Source organism: Squalius cephalus (assembly GCF_949319135.1).
Source record: "Squalius cephalus genome assembly, chromosome: 18".
Classification (NCBI taxonomy): domain Eukaryota; kingdom Metazoa; phylum Chordata; class Actinopteri; order Cypriniformes; family Leuciscidae; genus Squalius; species Squalius cephalus.
The window spans coordinates 14,101,262-14,121,523 of record NC_137139.1 but is presented as its reverse complement, the minus strand read 5'-3'; the positions used below and the strand labels follow the sequence as shown (position 1 = coordinate 14,121,523).

At 37.0% G+C, this 20,262-nt stretch overlaps 2 protein-coding genes across 3 annotated transcripts in view; one reads left to right on the top strand and one right to left on the bottom strand.

Moving 5' to 3' along the window:
• Positions 1-20,262, bottom strand: part of LOC307145649 (uncharacterized protein) — a 296,817-nt gene that overhangs the window by 157,448 nt on the left and 119,107 nt on the right. The window contains exons 8-11 of the mRNA XM_079849011.1: positions 12,540-12,692; positions 8,509-8,664; positions 5,266-5,415; positions 1,552-1,701 (exon numbers count right to left, since the gene is read on the bottom strand). Coding sequence (XP_079705137.1) covers positions 1,552-1,701; positions 5,266-5,415; positions 8,509-8,664; positions 12,540-12,692 — 609 coding nt within the window. The remainder of the gene's footprint in view (positions 1-1,551; positions 1,702-5,265; positions 5,416-8,508; positions 8,665-12,539; positions 12,693-20,262) is intronic.
• LOC307145655 (uncharacterized protein) overlaps positions 1-20,262 on the top strand; it is a 126,731-nt gene that overhangs the window by 16,064 nt on the left and 90,405 nt on the right. The window lies entirely within an intron of this gene.

Genomic DNA, 20,262 nt, shown 5'->3' with positions numbered 1-20,262 from the left:
CATGGGCTGACCACATAATGACATCCAGACTGTTGTGTGTTATTGAATTCAAATTATGAAGCAGCTCTTTAACACTGGATAACTTTCCCATAATAAATTAACTGGAAACCCATAACATGTTGAGAACGTTTTTTGTTCATGCCATAGGGGATTTTGAGGAAGAATGCATGTGTATGTATATGGCATGGTAGTTTGTTATACACATATGCAGGTAATGTAGTTAAACAGATTTGTAGTAACTCACTGGTTCCACTGATCAAATCAAACTATCCAAGTAGTTCCATCATCCGCTTACCTATTTTTGCCTGGCCCTACAGACACAAGTATGTCAGTGTACATACACAGTGTCCTAACTAGGCACAATACAAAACATTTCAAGCAGGAAGCAATTTGTCTCTCCAGAATGAATGTGAAACTGCTGTGCAACATGATACAGTCCAAGCCAGAAGAGACTGATGTTCAAAGTATGGTTATGAATTGGATTTTGGACAAGTGGGATGTGTAGCTGCCAGAGCTACTCAAAATCAATAATATATAGGCCTATACGTATAGTGGTAGACATTCCCCTACGGCCTACGCACATGACTTAAGTTAACCTGGCATCTGCTTCTAGACACCTACAAATTTGTACTCTACTAGATGTCTCTTCACTTGTTCCACTTCAGCACTATCACTTGGGAATGAAAGTAAGATCTGTAGTGTCTAGCCTGAGACACAGCAGTGATCAGAAAGACTCCAAACAATGCCTTTGAATATGCTTTAATCACGGCCGGGAGGACATATCAATCACAGAGAATCCCACCGGCAAAAAGAATACAACAGTTAATATAGGATAGGTACATGACAAAGGTAACATGACTCATTACACTATCTTTCTCTAATATGATTAGTTCTACATATGTGCAATTCAGAAACACACCCAGCAAAGCAATTTTTTTTTTTTTTTTATTACTTCAGCTTGTTACTTAGGTCATGGGGTTATTATATTTAGTTAGCCGTCTAGCCATGTCCATATGCTTCCGTTATAACACACTAATGTGTTGGTACATTTTGTTCTCAAAAGCATACAAATGATAAGCTTGCAAGAAAAAAATGAAGCTCTGAATTGATTTAAGTAAAAGAATTCAAAAAGAAGTATGTATTATGCAAAATCATTCTCACAACTCTTTCCAGTGGTTAAATCAGAAGTTTTACTGCATGCATGATCACAGGTGTTGAGCATCATTTCTGTCCGGCAGGGCACTGACCATCATGGGAACAGTATTCGGCACACACTGGATTCACTTCAGTTAGGCACCTAGACTGTATGGATAGAGATTCAGATTTAGTCTGGCCATTTAGTGGGATTAAGCATCAGATGTATAGCACAAAACACTCAGGACACGAATAGCTAGTTTTACTTACTGAGTGAATTACGTTCTATGTATTATTCATCATCTTTATTAATTTTGTAAAGCCACCCTATGCCTGAAACAGTGCTATAGGCACACACTTATAGGAATTCAGGTACATTTGACAGACAATATAACATAAACTAATAATATAATATACCTTTAACTGGAGCCATACACTGAAGTCCACATCCACTGTTGCAGCATTTCAGATTGGTGGCACAGTCACTGTCTTTGGCACACGACACGAAACTTATCTTGGCACACTGTCCTGGCTTATATTTTTTGATTGGACACACTCCTGGCTTTACTGTTATACAGACACATGACAAGCCATATCACTGAATGCTGAATGATTTTTTTCACTGTAAAAAAAAGTTGTGCCTATATGTTGTTGGAATAAGTTTTACAAGAAAGAACTATTTCAGTCTTTCTACTTTAAAATTTCATGTTTTATTCGTCTTGGGTTTTAGTTCTTTTGCTGTTGTTGCTGTAAGGACCTTTGAAATAACTGAAATTATCAGGCCTGAAGTCAATTATTCCGCTTATAGTTACCACACCTCGAAACATTGTTCAGATTATGTATTTCAAGACGTTTGTAAAGTTTTTGTCATTAAAACGCTCTTGGACTAATTTCTTACGCATCTAATCCAATGCCTCCGTTGCTAATTCCAAAACGTCATTTTAGAGTTAGTAACGGAGGTTTGAGCCACTGATAGCAGACTAATGCTGGGACACACGACTAGCTGACACATTCTCTGACTGTTTTCATCGACTGCAGCAGATTTTAAACACCGACTTTGAACACAGACTGAACGCGCTGAACACGCGTTTGGGCATGATCAGTCATCAAATTACATTCATAACCGGCCTTAAAGTGTGTCCTCGGCTCGGCTTTAAGCAGTTATTAGAGAGAGATGTTGCAATAATGAGACAGAAAAGCATGTGCGTCAATATTATTATTTATTTATTAATTCAATTCGTTTTAATTAATTCGTTCATTCTTTTTTTTTTCTATTATTGACAGATGGCAGTAGACTAGCCAAATAAATGAAGAAAAAAAAAAGCCTTTTAACAAGTAAGGCCTATTAATAATTATTTATTTGTTATATTATCTGCAATAAAAATCCGTGCTGCAGGACTATCCAATTATTTAGCCTATATTCAGCTTAATTTTCTATTGATTATAGATAAGAATATTCTTTATTTATTCAAATTAAACTGCATGTTTCCATTGATTGTGAAGCTAGACATTGAAAATTGCAGATCAAGCGCATGCGGCTAAATGTTTTTTTCTTGTTATGAATTGTATCCTATTTTCCGTTATTACAGTTGACTACGCGAAGTGATATGGAACTGTAATGCGGTCAAGACCTGCCTGGAACTACTTTAGCTGTGCGTTTCCCTGAAAATAATGCACACCTTAGAACGTTCGTCAATCATATTCAAGCATTCAACGGCCCTGTAGTATAAAAAACAATAAACTCCTTTTTAAATCAATAATTTGTGTCAAATGAATTATTTATTTTGTAGGTAGCCATGTAATAAGCGGGATCGCGTCCGCTCCGCTTCGCGTCGGGGTCTCGTTCAGCCTGTCGGGCTTGTTATTCGCTATAACGACCGCCTCTCTATACATTATCCCTTACATATAATATAATATAATATAATATAATATAATATAATATAATATAATATAATATAATATAATATAATATAATATAATATAATACCAAGTAGGCTAAATACAGGGCCAGTATCGCCGATATCGATACTGATACATATACTTTTTAATTTTGAAAGCATGCACTTGAACTTACATGCACTTTCCTGTGCTAGAGCAGTGTGTCATGATTTATGAGGTGAATGCATCATTAATATGCTAAATCCGAAAATGTTTTCAATATTTTGTGATTTGTGCTCTCAACTCGCCTGTAATTAGTCAGTGACTTTTACCAAACTACCCTAATTATAGTAAATGCACTTTTGTTCACTAGCCTACGGTTCAAAGGTTTGGGGTCTGTAAGATTTTTAATTCTCTTCTGCATTTATTTGATCAAAAATACAGTAAAAACTGTAATATTATTACAATCTAAAAGGAAACTGTAATTTATTCCTGTGATCAAAACTGAATTTTCAGCATCATTACTCCAGTCTTCATGATGATGAGAAATCATTCTAATATGATGATTTGCTGCTCAAGAAACATTTCTTATTATCAATGTTGAAAAGATATTATGTTTACAATAATATTTCATATTTTTGTGGAAACAACCATAACCATTCTTTTATGCAGAATTATTTGATTATTTGACTGTCACTTTTGATCAATTTAATGCATCGATCCTTGATCACGTAAAAAGATGGAAAAAAAAAAATCTTACTGACGTCAACATTTTGAAACGTTATGTACACTTTTAGTTTGTTTATTGCGAAATAACTCCCGATTGTTTCTCTGACCATCTAAGCATGGCTTCGTTTCCCAAACGGAAATCGAACGCTCTCTGTGATTGATTGGTTTCGTCTTGTATCCAGATGACTAGGAGAAATAATCCTACACAATTATTCACGAACATTCGCTTATTTTTCCACTTAGAAGCTTATTTTATGCACTAAATTGCGTGCTAAATTAATAAAAATTACTGGTAAAAAAAAACACATTTGGATCGATATTTTTATGTGAGGATCGATCCTTTTCGATACCACGTCAGTATCGATAGTATCGATACTTCAGGATAAATCCGCCCACCCCTAGTGTCGCCCCTAGCATTTGCCTATTCCGCCTATGCCGCGGGCCGGCCCTGGTGATGCATCATGTGCGTCAGGTCTTAAAAGTGACAGCAGCCTAACAAACCTGCTGCTGTGATGTCTGTCATTAATCTTCTATCTATAAATTACAGAAATGTCTGTCTGTCTGTGTGTGTGTGTCTGTTAACCACATATCTCTCGAACCGTTAGTCCGATGGATTTCAAACTCGACAGGTGTCTCGCTACAGGCACGAGTAAGTGCAGTGCCAAGTTTGACATTGTTTGGATGAGAAATGCAAAAGATATCATTAAAAATACCAGTTGGTTTAAAAATAAACACTCTGTCAGCTACACTGTTTACTTCTGAATATTATAGTTTATTCACAGCCATCATTTGTAGAAACCTAGCCTGCTCCCTGAATTCAATGTGTTCACAGTCTCTTTCACGGGCACCAAACCAACAATTACTAAAAACACACACAAAAACGGATTTTGCACGGGCATTTTGCACTAGTTTTAATTAAAGAACAAAACAGAGAAAATCTTTCACTGTTCTTGACTGAATAACTTTTGTAACTTTATTAAGGATTGATCTATTTACTATATAATTTATGTTACAATAACCTTTTGTGCAGTCTACCAGGACAAGTAAAAATCTGAACTGGTCTGACTGGGCCAATATAAAACAATCGAGCTCTGATATATTGAAGGGCTGGTAAATGTGACATTCATTATAATGGGTTTATGTGAAAATTGTTTTAAGTTCACTTAAATTAAAAGTTGTTATAATTTTTAAAGCCTAATAAATGTTAAATTTGATAGATTTCAATTATACTCTAATGCTGAATGCCTATAATTAATGGCTAAAATTAAAGGTTTTTTTTAATAAAAAGATGTCATTAAACAAAGTTTAAAATATGGCTACTGTCTTTATGTTGTTTCTACATTAATTTGGAGATTCAATGTGAAATTATTACAATATAAAATATATATAAAGATATATAAATATATATATATTTATCGATTGACAGCGCTATATAATATAATATAATATAATATAATATAATATAATATAATATAATATAATATAATATAATATAATATAATATAATATAATATAATATAATACCTGTCACTGGAGCCTTACACCGATGTCCACCGCATGCAGTGCTGCAGCATTTCTCCTTTTTGGGACACTCACTGTCATTGGCACACAAATCGTCATCCTTCCTGATACACCTTATTTCTTCATTTGTTATTGGACACACTCCTGGCTTTACTGTTATACAGACACATGACAGAAGCCAAATCACTGAATGCTGAATGAATTTTTCACTGTAGAAAAAAATAGGTAACACTTTATAATAACGTTCAGTTGTAAGTCATTTATAAGTGGTTAGTTAATGATGAACTAATCATTTATAAAACATTCATAAATGATTAGCAAGTGATATACTAACATTTTATGTATGTTTTGTAAATTCCGTTACAAGTCATTTACAAGTGATTAGTAAATGATTAACTAATTATTTACAAAACATGACTATGCATTCATAAATGATTAATAATTGATATGTTCATTATTTTATGTATGTTTTGTAGATTCAGTTATAAGTAATTTACATTTGATTAGTTAATGATTAACTAATTATTTACAAAACATGATCATGCGTTTTATAAATGTTTAATACATTTTTAAATTTTTTTGTATGTTTTGCTCACATCAGGTGCACAGTGGTTAAAGACTCCATGTGTTTCAGAGAAGACAGCTGTCTATACCCTCACCAGTCAGCAGTGCACACTACAGTGTCCAACACCTGTTATAACGCATGAATAAATCATTTACAACACTTTCTGCATCCCCTAATCTAAAGTGTAAAAACTATATCACTTGTAAATGTGTTACACATCATTTGTAGATACGATTCGTTGATCTTATGCCTGAAATGGCAATCTACGAATGATGTGTAACACATTTACAAGTGATGAATAGGTTACACTTTTATGAAGGTAAATCAGTAGCAAAACTCGAGAGCACGTAGATGTGAACTTGAGAACTTGTACAATAAATATTCGTACTTGTACATGAACATTTACACTCACAGCTCCAATGTGAAAACCTGTAAAATAAAAATCTGAAGTTGAATGTTGAAATTTGCACTCGCAGACAATAGTCACAAACCTGTATTCTGAATCTGAAGCTGCAGACAAGTAGACACAAATGTGTAAAATGCCATTCACAGAAATACAACGACAGACACAAACTTGTAATATATATTTTGCGTTTAATCTTACATTCACATTCGCGGTACAACCTCAATTAGGCACTTGCAACTTCTCAAATCTGTCACTGCAAATTCAAATTTCGCGCCTTGACTTTTGCTACTCTTTTCGCGATATATCAGGTGCAAAACTAACTTGTGCACTTGAAACTCAGAGGCGGTGAGAGAGAAAGGGGGGCGGGAGGAGGGGGGGTCAAAGGAGCCGTTTTATTGGTTGGCACCTAGCCAATGAAATGGGACTTCGATGATGTCACGAAACCCACGTGCACTGAAACGCTATTAGACTGATATTAAAAGAAATAAACAATATTATCAAACTCAGTAAACACCATGCTAATAATGCATACTACAGAAAAGCAGATGAGCACAGAATATGAACACAACGCGTTTAATTGAGACAGTGGTATTAAAAGACCAAACTCAGGAAACACCATACAAATAAAGCACACAGAAAAGCAATTGAGCACAGAATATGAACGCAACAATTGTACGTTTTCTTCCCGTAGAAAACCAAGAAAACGCTTAATGAGGCTTAATGGATCAACAGTTATATATATTAAAAAAAAACAATAACAAAAAACATAATTCGTTGCATTATTAATAAAACACAGGCAGCAAGTTTATTTGCACTGAACACACATTTGCTTTCTTTCGTCATATTCTGTGCTCATCTGCTTTTCTGTAGTATGCATTATTAGCATGGTGTTTACTGAGTTTGATAATATCGTTTATTTCTTTTAATATCAGTCTAATAGCGTTTCAGTGCACGTGGGTTTCGTGACATCATCGAAGTCCCATTTCATTGGCTAGGTGCCAACCAATAAAACGGCTCCTTTGACCCCCCCTCCTCCCGCCCCCCCTTCTCTCTCACCGCCTCTGAGTTTCAAGTGCACAAGTTAGTTTTGCACCTGATATATCGCGAAAAGAGTAGCAAAAGTCAAGGCGCGAAATTTGAACTTGCAGTGACAGATTTGAGAAGTTGCAAGTGCCTAATTGAGGTTGTACCGCGAATGTGAATGTAAGATTAAACGCAAAATATATATTACAAGTTTGTGTCTGTCGTTGTATTTCTGTGAATGGCATTTTACACATGTGTGTCTACTTGTCTGCAGCTTCAGATTCAGAATACAGGTTTGTGACTATTGTCTGCGAGTGCAAATTTCAACATTCAACTTCAGATTTTTATTTTACAGGTTTTCACATTGGAGCTGTGAGTGTAAATGTTCATGTACACGTACGAATATTTATTGTACAAGTTCTCAAATTCACATCTACGTGCTCTCGAGTTTTGCTACTGATTTACCTTCATACACTTTAGATTAGGGGATGCAGAAAGTGTTGTAAATGATTTATTCATGCGTTTACACATCATTGTGTTGAACAGTTACTTACCTGTTACAAATTATCTGTATGTGTATACAAGACATTTACAACACTTTCTGCACCTTCTACTTTATTGCTACATACATACAAAAAAAAACACAATTTATTATTTATGAAACGCATATTCATGTTTTGTAAATGATTAGATAATCATTAACTAATCAAATGTAAATGACTTATAACTGAATCTACAAAACAATATTTAACATATCAATTATTAATAATTTATGAACGCATATAGCCATGTTTTGTAAATAATTAGTTAATCATTTACTAATCACTTGTAAATGACTTGTAACGGAATTTACAAAACATACATAAAATGTTAGTATATCACTTGCAAACCATTTATGAATGTTTTGTAAATTATTAGTTCATCATTAACTAACCACTTATAAATGACTTAGAACTGAATGTTATAATAAAGTGTTACACTGCCGGGTAGGTGGGTACTTTAAATTTGATAGATTTCAATTATACTGTAATGCTGAATGCCTATAATTAATGGCTAAAATGAATGGCTTTTTTTAATAAAAAGATGCCATTAAACAAATGTTTAAAATATTGGCTACTGTCTTTATGTTGTTTCTACATTATTTGGAGATTAAATGTGAAATTGCAATATATAAAAGTACTTGAATGTCAGGTGCAATTAATTAGTTAATATTTTTTATCGATTGACCGCACATAATATAATATAATAATACCTGTAACTGGAGCCATACACTGACGTCCACATGCATTGCTGCAGCATTTCAGATCGTTGGAACAGTCACTGTCATCGGCACACGACATGGGACGTATCAGGGCACACTTTGCTGCTTCATACTTTGTGTTTGGAGTTGGACACACTCCTGGCTTTACTGTTATGACACATGACAGAGAAGCCATATATCACTGAATGCTGAATGTCTTTTTCACTGGAGTTTTTGTTTCTTTTGCTGTTGTAGGTTGTAAGGACCTTAGAAATAACTGAAATCATTTGGCAAAGTGTTATGGACATAATGTGGTCAAGATCTGCCTGATCTACTTTAGCCGTGCGTTTCCCTGAAAACTCATTCAACTGGAAGAAGGGGCCCAAAATTATTTCTTGCATGCCCCCATTTAAACTCTTAATGGCGCCCCTGCCCGTAGTAGGACACACTCCTGGCTTTGCTGTTATACAGACACATGACAGAGAAGCCAAATCACCGAATGCTGAATACATTTTTCACTGTAGAAAAAAAGATTTTTGGAAGTTGTAGACTTGCCTGGAACTACTTTAGCCGTGCGTTTCCCTGAAAATAACTGCACACCTTAGAATCTTTGTCAACCAATCAGATTCAAACATTCAACTGCCCCATAATATAATATAATATAATATAATATAATATAATATAATATAATATAATATAATATAATATAATATAATATAATATAATATAATTAGTGTTGTCAAAGTTAATGCGTTAATGCGAATAATATTTGTCCAGTTTAAGGCATTAAAATATTTGACGCAATGAACGCAGCATTCGTATTTTCTGTCATCCTTTGGTTGCGTTACATTATATGATCACGCTCGTATTCATCCAATGCTTTTTAACCATTCAAGCGCGATAAGACAAACGAGAACGCGCTGCCCGTGAATGTCCTGTCTATGTGACACACAACGCACAGGAAGACGCGCGCCAGTATCGAGCGCACAGACATCGCACCAGAATCGAGTTCTCTTTCATGCTTGAACGAACAGTAACACATTTGTGCCAAAATGTCTGTTTTTTCCAGTATCCTCATAAGAGCAATCTTTAATAAGTTAAATAAAGTCTTGAATGAACGTAAAGAGTTGTGAGAAAATGAGACGCGTGTGAGATCTGCATCATATTCGGCAGCGGCTGGTCTTAAAGTGACAGCAGCCACTGATGCTGTGTGTCATTAAAGTTAATCAAAGAACAAAGGTAACAGAGAAAATTACTCTCTGCTCTCGACTAAAGAACTTTTGTAGCTTTAATAAGGATTAATCTATGTTTAATTTATAATTTATGCAGTGCAGACTGTTTGATAACTTTATTCAATTTCTGTTTCTTACCTGTTAGACAGGAAAATATGATATTTGTTGTTGTACTTTATTGTTCAGCCTTAGCTTATATTTATTATGGGTTTATGTGAGGATTGTTTTAAGTTCACTTAAGTTAAAAGTTGTTATATTTGTTAAGCCTAATAAATGTTTAAAAATAATTATAGCTTTTGATACATTGTAACGTTGAATGGTTATAATTAATATTTAAAATTGGAGGAGACATCATCTAGAAATCAGTAGCAGTATTAGTATCAGTGATACTGGCCTTCATTCATAAAAATATGCCATTAAACAAGTATTTAAAATATAGTGTCTTTATATTGTCACCTTTTTCGCCTTTTCACCTTTGTTGCCATTGGCTTGGCTTGCTTAGTTGGGGACATTAAATTTTGTAATTTAATATTCAACAATAATATTGATCTGCCTGCATTGACACTATTATACAAGAACTGAACTGAGCTGGATGATGACATCATTGTTTACTCCAGAGCGGCTATATATATATATATATGAACTAAATTAATAACTTTTTTAAAACAAAAATGAAACATCACTGGACTTTATTTAAGCTGGACTGTGACGATATTTTCTTACGGAAACATTTTTTTTTTTTTGCATTATTTTCCTGTTATCTCTGTAAAGCTGCTTTGAAACAATCTGTATTGTAAAAAGCGCTATATAAATAAATGTGACTTGACTTGACTATGTTGCTTCTACATTAATTTGGATATTAACTTTGAAATTATTACATTATAAAATATATAAAAAAACTTGTTTTTAATTGCGATTAATCGTGATTAATCACAGAAAGAATGTGTGATTAATCTAGTTAATTTTTTTAATTGATTGACAGCACTAAATAATATAATATAATATAATATAATATAATATAATATAATATAATATAATATAATATAATATAATATAATATAATTAGGGCTGTCAAAACTAACATATGCGATTAATATTTTCAGTTCAATGCGTTAAAAATATTTAACGCAATTAACGCAGCATCCATTTTCCCCCCATCATTCTTTGGCTTACGTTACAATACATGATCACGCTATCATTCATGCAAATGCTTTTAAAACATTTCAGCACGATAAGACACAATAGAGAACGCAGTGCGGTACTGGCAGTACTTACAGTGACAGCAGCCTAACAAACCTGCTGCTTAATGTCTGTCATTAACGTTAGTTAAAGAACAAAAGAGAGAAAATCTTTCACTGTTCTTGACCGAATAACTTTTGTAGCTTTAATAAAAATTTATCTATATTTAATTTATAATTTATGCAGTGAAGACTGTGAAGTGTTTGATAACTTTATTCAATTTCTGTATATTCTACCTATTAGACCTAAATCTTAAAGCACTGTTTAACAGTTTACATGGGTAAAAAACAATGAAAACAATAACTTTTTATGCAGTTTAGCAGGGCAAGTAAAAATCTGAACTGGTCTGACTGGGCCAATATAAAAAATTGAGCTCTGATATATTGAAGGGCTGGTAAATGTGACATTCATTATAATTGGTTTATGTGAAGATTGTTTTAAGTTCATATAAATTAAAAGTTGTTATATTTTTAAAGCCTAATAAATGTTCAAATTGATAGATTTCAATTATACTCTAATGCTGAATGCCTATAATTAATGGCTAAAATTTATATTTTTTTTTATAAAAAGATGTCATTAAACAAAAGTTTAATTACTGTCTTTATGTTGTTTCTACATTAATTTGGAGATTAAATGTGAAATTATTACAATATAAAAATATATAAAGATATATAAATATATATTTATCGATTGACAGCACTATACAGTGCTATGCATAAGTTTAGACACCCATACTAAAGTTGACTAAAAAGAGGAATAAAAAATCATCTTTTGGAAACTGAACTTAATGCCTTAATTAAAAAAAATAGGAAAAATCCAACCTTTAAGGACACCAATTTTCTTTGTGAATGAATAATGTATCGTAAATAAATAAATGTTCTTCCTTAAAATACAGGGTGCATAAGTTTGGACACCCCTATGTTAAATTCCCATAGAGGCAGGCAGATTTTTATTTTTAAGTATTTTTTTTATTTATTTTTTTAGGATACTATGCATCCTGATAAAGTTCCCTTGGCCTTTGGAATTAAAATAGCCCCACATCATCACATAGCCTTCACCATACCTAGAGATTGGCATGGTTTTATTTCAGTTAGCCTAATAGCTAGTTTGATTTGCATTGAGAGATGATCTTATGGAAAGTACCCCATGCCAATCTCTAGGTATGGTGAAGGCTATGTGATGATGTGGGGCTATTTTAATTCCAAAGGCCAAGGGAACTTTATCAGGATGCATAGTATCCTAAAAAATTTTTTTTTTTAAATACTTAAAAATAAAAATCTGCCTGCCTCTATGGGAATTTAACATAGGGGTGTCCAAACTTATGCACCCTGTATTTTAAAGAAGAACATTTATTTATTTACGATACATTATTCATTCACTAAGAAAATTGGTGTCCTTAAAGGTTGGATTTTTCCTAATTTTTTAAATTAAGGCATTAAGTTCAATTTCCAAAAGATGATTTTTTATTCCTCTTTTTAGTCAACTTTAGCATGGGTGTCTAAACTTATGCATAGCACTGTATAATATAATATAATATAATATAATATAATATAATATAATATAATATAATACCTGTAACTGGAGCCGTACACTGACGTCCACCGCATGCAGTGCGGCAGCATTTCTCCTTTTTGGGACACTCACTGTCATCGGCACACAACTCTTCACCCTTCCTGAAACACCTTATTTCTTCAAAGTCTGTTCTTGGACACACTCCTGGCTTTACTGTAATACAGACACATGACAGAGAAGCCAAATCACTGAATGTTGAATGAATTTTTCACTGTTTTCACATTATTTGGAGATTAAATGTGAAATTACAATAAATAAAAGTACTTGAATGTCAGGTGCAATTAATTAGTTAATATTTTTTATCGATTGACCGCACATAATATAATATAATATAATACCTGTAACTGGAGCCATACACATGTGAAGTCCACATCCATTGCTGCAGCATTTCAGATCGTTGGAACAGTCACTGTCATCGGCACATGACATGGGACGTATCAGGGCACACTTTGCTGCTTCATATTTTGTGTTTGGACACACTCCTGGCTTTACTGTTATACAGACACATGACAGAGAAGCCATATCACTGAATGCTGAATGTTTTTTTCACTGTAGAAAAAAAAGATTTTTGGAAGACCTGCCTGGAACTACTTTAGCTGTGCGTTTCCCTGAAAATAACTGCACACCTTAGAATCTTTGTCAACCAATCAGATTCAAGCATTCAACTGCCCCATAATATAATATAATATAATATAATATAATATAATATAATATAATATAATATAATATAATATAATATAATATAATATAATATAATATAATATAATATAATTAGTGTTGTCAAAGTTAACTATTTCAGAACTATTTCAGTCTTTCTACTTTAACATTTCATGTTTTATTCGTCGTGGGTTTTGGTGCTTTTGCTGTTGTTGCTGTAAGGACCTTTAAAATAACTGAAATTATTTGGTGAAATGATATGGACATGTACATAATGTGGTAAAGATCTGCCTGGAACTACTTTACATTTGATAGATTTCAATTATACTGTAATGCTGAATGCCTATAATTAATGGCTAAAATGAATGGCTTATTTTAATAAAAAGATGCCATTAAACAAATGTTTCAAACATTGGCTACTGTCTTTAATGTTGTTTCTACATTAATTTGGAGATTAAGTGTGAAATTATTACAATATAAAAATATTTTATTACGATTAATTACAGAAAAATTGTGTGATTAATTAGTTACTTTTTTTTAATCGATTGACAGCACTATATAATATAATATAATATAATATAATATAATATAATATAATATAATACCTTTAACTGGAGCCGTACACTGACGTCCACCGCATGCAGTGCGGCAGCATTTCTCCTTTTTGGGACACTCACTGTCATCGGCACACAACTCTTCACCCTTCTTGATACACCTTATTTCTTCAAAGTTTGTTCTTGGACACACTCCTGGCTTTACTGTTATACAGACACATGAGAGAGAAGCCATATCACTGAATGTTGAATGAATTTTTCACTGTTTTCACATTATTTGGAAATTAAATGTGAAATTACAATAAATAAAAGTACATGAATGTCAGGTGCAATTAATTAGTTAATATTTTTTATCGATTGACCGCACATAATATAATATAAAAATACCTGTAACTGGAGCCATACACATGTGAAATCCACATCCATTTGTAACGGTCACCAGCTGGAGTGCCCTTGAGAGCCACCAGAGGGCACTCCACATAAGACTATTATTACTCACAAACTACATTTCCCATAACTCACTGCCCGGACTCCCATAAATCACTGATCACATTCACCTGTACCTCATTCACTGATTGCATTCACCTGTGTCTCATCATCTTGTTAGTCTTAATCTATTTATACCATGTTCATTCATTCACTCACCGCGAAGTCTTGTTTAAGTGTTACACTGCATTACTGAGCGGTTTCCCTGGTTTCATGTATTTTGGTTTTTGGATTTCTTGCCCTGTTCCCTGGATTACTCTTTTGCCTCTGGTCCCTGGATTACTCTTTTGCCTCTGGTCCCTGCCTGTTTTGTTTGTTTCTTTGTTTGGACTGCCTATCTGTGTATGACCCTTGCCTGTACACTGGATTACACCTCTGGATTGCCCTCAAATAAAGCTGCGTTTGGATCTAAACTTTCATGTCTCGGAGCAGATCGTAACAGAAGACTTCGCCGCACCCAGATCCAGCAGCTATGACCTCCAGGAATCCAGCAGTACGGATCTCGCTTGATCTTCCCAGCATGAGCCGGGAGTTTGCTGGACAGATCGCGGCCTTGGCCCTGGATAGCCTCGATCTGTTCCAGTACACCTGGGGGTTTGTTCCTCTCGCTGCCTCTTGCTCTCTGGGTGACGAGGCAATTAAGTTGTGTTACCGGCTGGGGGCTAAGGAGGTCGACCCGAGGGAGCTCCCCGATCTCTCCGGTCTGGATTGGAGAGAGGCACTCTCCAGATGTCTGGAGAGCTTCCTTCCGTGGCACGCCATGTCACCGTCTGCACTTCACGCCAGTCCAGCCGAGCCTGCACTTCACGCCAGTCCAGCCGAGCCTGCACTTCACGCCAGTCCAGCCGAGCCCGCACTTCACGCCAGTCCAGCCGAGCCCGCACTTCACGCCAGATCTGCCGAAGCCAAGGCAGTATGCGTCATGCCCGCCGCCCCTGAGACTGAGAGCGTCATGCCCGCCGCGCCTGAGACAACAAGCGACATGCCCGCCAAGCTAGAGCCTTCACCGCTGGTCCCGTCCAGCACAGAGCCCTCTTCACCGTTGGTCCCGTCCAGCACAGAGCCCTCTTCACTGCTGGTCCCGTCCAGCACAGAGCCCTCTTCACCGCTGGTCCTGTCCAGTTCAAAGCCCTCTTCATCGCTGGTCCTAACCAGCTCAGAGTCCTCTTCGCCGCTGGTCCTACCCAGCTCAAAGCCCTCGCCGCCGCTGGTCCCATCAAGCCCAGAGCGTGCTAATCCCGATCCAGAGACTGTTCACGTCACGTCTGCCGATCCAGAGACTGTTCATGTCACGTCTGCCGATCCAGAGACTGTTCACGTCACGTCTGCCGATCCAGAGACTGTTCACGTCACTTCTGCCGATCCAGAGACTGTTCACGTCACGTCTGCCGATCCAGAGACTGTTCACGTCACGTCTGCCGATCCAGAGACTGTTCACGTCACTTCTGCCGATCCAGAGACTGTTCACGTCACTTCTGCCGATCCAGAGACTGTTCACGTCACTCCTGCCGATCCAGAGACTGTTCACGTCACTTCTGCTGATCCAGAGATTGTTCACATCACGCCCACCGAGCCAGTGTCTCCGGACAAGATGGCCGCCGCCGAGCCAGTGTCTCCGGACAAGATGGCCGCCGCCGAACCAGTGTCTCAGGATAAGATGGTCTCCGCCGAGCCAGTGTCTCCGGACAAGATGACCGCCGCCGAGCCAGTGTCTCAGGACAAGATGGTCTCTCCCGAGCCAGTGTCTCATGACAAGATGGTCGCCGCCGAGCCAGTGTCTCAGGACAAGATGGTCTCCGCCGAGCCAGTGTCTTCGGACAAGATAGCCACTGCAAGGTCACTTGAGCCCTCAGCAGAGATGGCCGCCGACACGCCTGAACCTGAGCCCTCAGCAGAGATAGCCGCTGCCACGGTGTCTGTTCCTGTCCTTGAGCCGGTGTCTGTTCCTGTCCTTGAGCCGGTGTCTGTTCCTGTCCCTGTGTCTGTTCCTTTTCCTGAGCCGGTGTCTGTTCCTGTGCCATGGCCGCCTGAAGGGTCGTCTCCTCCCTGGCCTGTCTATCTATGTATGACCCTTGCCTGTACACTGGATTACACCTCTGGATTGCCCTCAAATAAAGCTGCGTTTGGATCTAAACTTTCATGTCTCGGAGCAGATCGTAACACCAGTGCTGCAGCATTTCAGATCGTTGGAACAGTCACTGTCATCGGCACACGGCCTGGGACGTATCTGGGCACACTTTGCTGCTTCATATTTTGTGTTTGGACACACTCCTGGCTTTACTGTTATACAGACACATGACAGAGAAGCCATATCACTGAATGCTGAATGTCTTTTTCACTGTAGAAAAAAATATATTTTTGGAAGTTGTAACTGTATGTTATTGGAATACATTTTACTAGAAATAACTATTTCAGTCTTTCTACTTTAAAATGTCATGTTTTATTTGTAGTGGGTTTTGGTTCTTTTGCTGTTGTTGCTGTAAGGATCTTTGACATAACTGAAATCATTTGGCGAAGTGATATGGACATGAACAACATTTAAACTGCAGACAAACCCAGGCCCAAGGCTACACCAGTTCATGGATGAGGTTGGGGCTGGAAGTACCTGGCAGGGTGTCCAGATCAGCAGGACCAATGCTGATGACGACAACTTCAAAAACCTCAAGCTTCGCCTCACCAACAGCTTCTGTGAGTTTGTGTCAGAGTGTTTCAAAAGTCTGGAGACCGGCGTTCTGAAGGCAACCTCCACACTCTTTGACCTGTCCAACTGGCCAGAAGACACTACTGATCTGGCAACATTTGGCACAGCTGAGATGAATGCCTTCATGGAGCATTTTCATCCCATACTTGAGACATGTGAGGACTTTGAATCCGTGGAGGCAGCTAGGCGAGAGTGGCTTGACCTTAAGATTCTTGTTTCCCGTCACTACAGGCACCTTGATTCCCAGGTGCCACCCTGTTTTTATTATGTGACTATTAACAACTAACAACTATAGATGATAATAACAAAGTACAGAAACAACATGTTTATTTTGGGACGGTTGACATTCACTTTAGGACGGTTCAAATTGTTTTTCAGGATGGTTCCAGGACGGAGGTGAAAAAAGTTAGTCTGGAGCCCTGGCAAAACCATTCGAGATATTAAAAATCCATCCGCAATTTAGCATCCTCATTGTCTTGACTTCATGCTGACCGAGTTTGGTGGCGATTGGATGAATTCCTTAGCGTTTCCAAATGACCCATAATAGCCGACTTCCTGTTGGGCTGGCGTAAAACATGTTTTCGAGCATGTTAAGGGCCCCAAAAGTGCCCGAAAGGTTGACAAAATAATAATAATAATAATAATAATCCTTAGGGAAACAATAGGGCCTTCGCCCTTTCAGGGCTTGGGCCCTAATAATAACAATAATCCTTAGGAAAACAATAGGGCCTTCACCCTTTCAGGGCATGGGCCCTAATAATCCTAAGGAAAACAATAGGGCCTTCTCCCTTTCAGGGCCTGGGCCCTAATAATCCTAAGGAAAACAATAGGGCCTTCACCCTTTCAGGGCTTGGGCCCTAATAACATAAAACAGTTATTTTAAATTGTAATAATATTTAACAATATTACAGTTTTTACTGTATTTTTGATCAAATAAATGCAGCCTTCGTGAGCAGAAGAGACTTATTTTAAGAACTTTAAAACTGACCCCAAAAAACAAAAAAGCATTTGCTACCTCTCTATATCAGATCCCAACACATTAGAAATAGTTATTTAAAATAGGACATGTGACCTATTGAGAGAGGACTATGAAAATTTTCAACAAAAAACTTCGGGTTCGGGTTCGGGTTCCCGCTCTCTCCTGCCCCCTACTGTCCACACACCAGCAGTAACCTGTGGACCCGTGGCACTGCTGAGGGCTGTACTGACCCTCCTCATCACACTCAGGGATGAAGGCTCCGATCGGAAAAACAACACCACTCTGAAGACTGTCTCTTTGCTGCTCACACTGGGTCTTGGGACGACCTTCAAGGTAAATGTACGAGAGATTATAGAATTTACTTGGAGGGTTAGTTCTCCAAAAAAATTAAATTCTGTCATCAATAAGTCACCCTCATGTTGTTCCAAAACTCATAAGACTTTCGTTCAACTTCAGAACAACCAATGAGGTTCATTCGACTCACAATAGTTACATCCATGAGATCGGCCTCTTACAACGAACACACTGCTGAAGTTTCATCAAGATCAGTTAATGTATGCTGAAGTTATAACACACTTCCTGTGTCCCTTATTCACCATAAATTCATTTCCTCGCATTGGCCAAACCGTTCGAGATATCAAAAATCTGTCCGCAATTTATCATCCTCAATGTCTTGTCTTCATGCACACCGAGTTTGGTGGCGATCGGAGGAATTCTCTAGGAGGAGTATTTCAAATTCCAGAGGATGCGTTTTTCAAACAACCCATAATAGCTGGGGCCTGTACCATGAAGGTAGCTGAACAAACTCGGGGTTACAGGATTAGTTTTGAGTTGACAAAACCAAACCGATGCAATCAGGCTTTATTGGTACCATGATGCAGCTCATCAACTTTCTCTGTCAACTCAGGCTTTGATCCTTAAGCTATGATTACTCCACGCGCGCGTGCACATAAAAGAGTGATGTCGCCACTGAACATCCAATCGCGGGTAGAGCGAGATCGATATATTTTTCCACGGAGGAGCAAGAGATAATCATTCAGAATTATGATGAATTTAAATATGTATTTCAAGCTCGAAACAATACGGTCTCTGCTGCCAAAGCAAGAGAAGACTGTTGGAGAAAGATTGCTGATTGGTAATGTGTAAGTTAAACAAATACGTTCTATATTTATGTAGAATTATGTATGTATATATGTATGTGTAGCCTATATGTGTAATATAGCCTATAGCCTATTTTTATAATATATAAAAAATGTGCATGTATGTACTAAGAAAGATTAATATTCATTGATTTTTAGATGCAACCCCAACTCCAAATGTTCTTGGCAGCAGATAAAGACAAAATATAAAAATATAATTCAAAGTGGTGAGTATTTACCACAACCTTTTATTACTTTTGTGAACATTTTATCACAAACACTTGTTTGCAGCAAACAGAAATAAAGAGTTAAATTCAGAAAACCAGAATACACTGGCGGAGTGTCCAATACGTGTTCAATTTACACCAGTACGTGTGCAATACATTACTACTTTTAAGTTTTAAATATGGCTGACTGTATGTTCTGCAGTAGAGGGAAATACAGTGTCCCTGTTGAAGCCAGCACACATACACACAGTCTCCCACACAGAGGTCAGTATGCAGCAGACAGAACACCAAACATAACCTGCTTTACAACAGTTATGCTTTACATTGGCCTATTTTTATTTATTAGGGTGGAGGAAATGAAGACACTCTGTCTGTGTGTTCTCAGACAGTTGCTGATGTGAATGCACTGGGCTTTTTATTATGGCAAACATTTGAATGTGTGGCATAAAAAAGGGACTGGCCCTTACACATCTCTTTTATTGTAGGTTTTTCACAACCTGCCCCAGAAACTGAGGCCTCTACCTCAATGGGCTTCAGAAGAAATGTGAACAAGGTAAGGATTTAAAACCCTTGACATAAATTACAGTCAGTCCTGTGTTTGTAGGAAGTCAAGGAACTTTTTGTGATTTGATGAGCCTCCAGAAAACTTGTAATGATCATGTTTGTGGTGGAATTATGTTTCAGGTGGAAACAGACTCAGTCAGGGCCCTGTACAAAAGGAGTCTTGAACTAGACTGCACACTAAAGGAGACTTGAACTAGACTGCTCACTAAAGGAGACTTGAACTAGACTGTTCACTAAAGGAGACTTGAACTAGACTGCACACTAAAGGAGACTTGAACTAGACTGCACACTAAAGGAGACTTGAACTAGACTGCACACTAAAGGAGACTTGAACTAGACTGTTCACTAAAGGAGACTTGAACTAGACTGCACACTAAAGGAGACTTGAACTAGACTGCACACTAAAGGAGACTTGA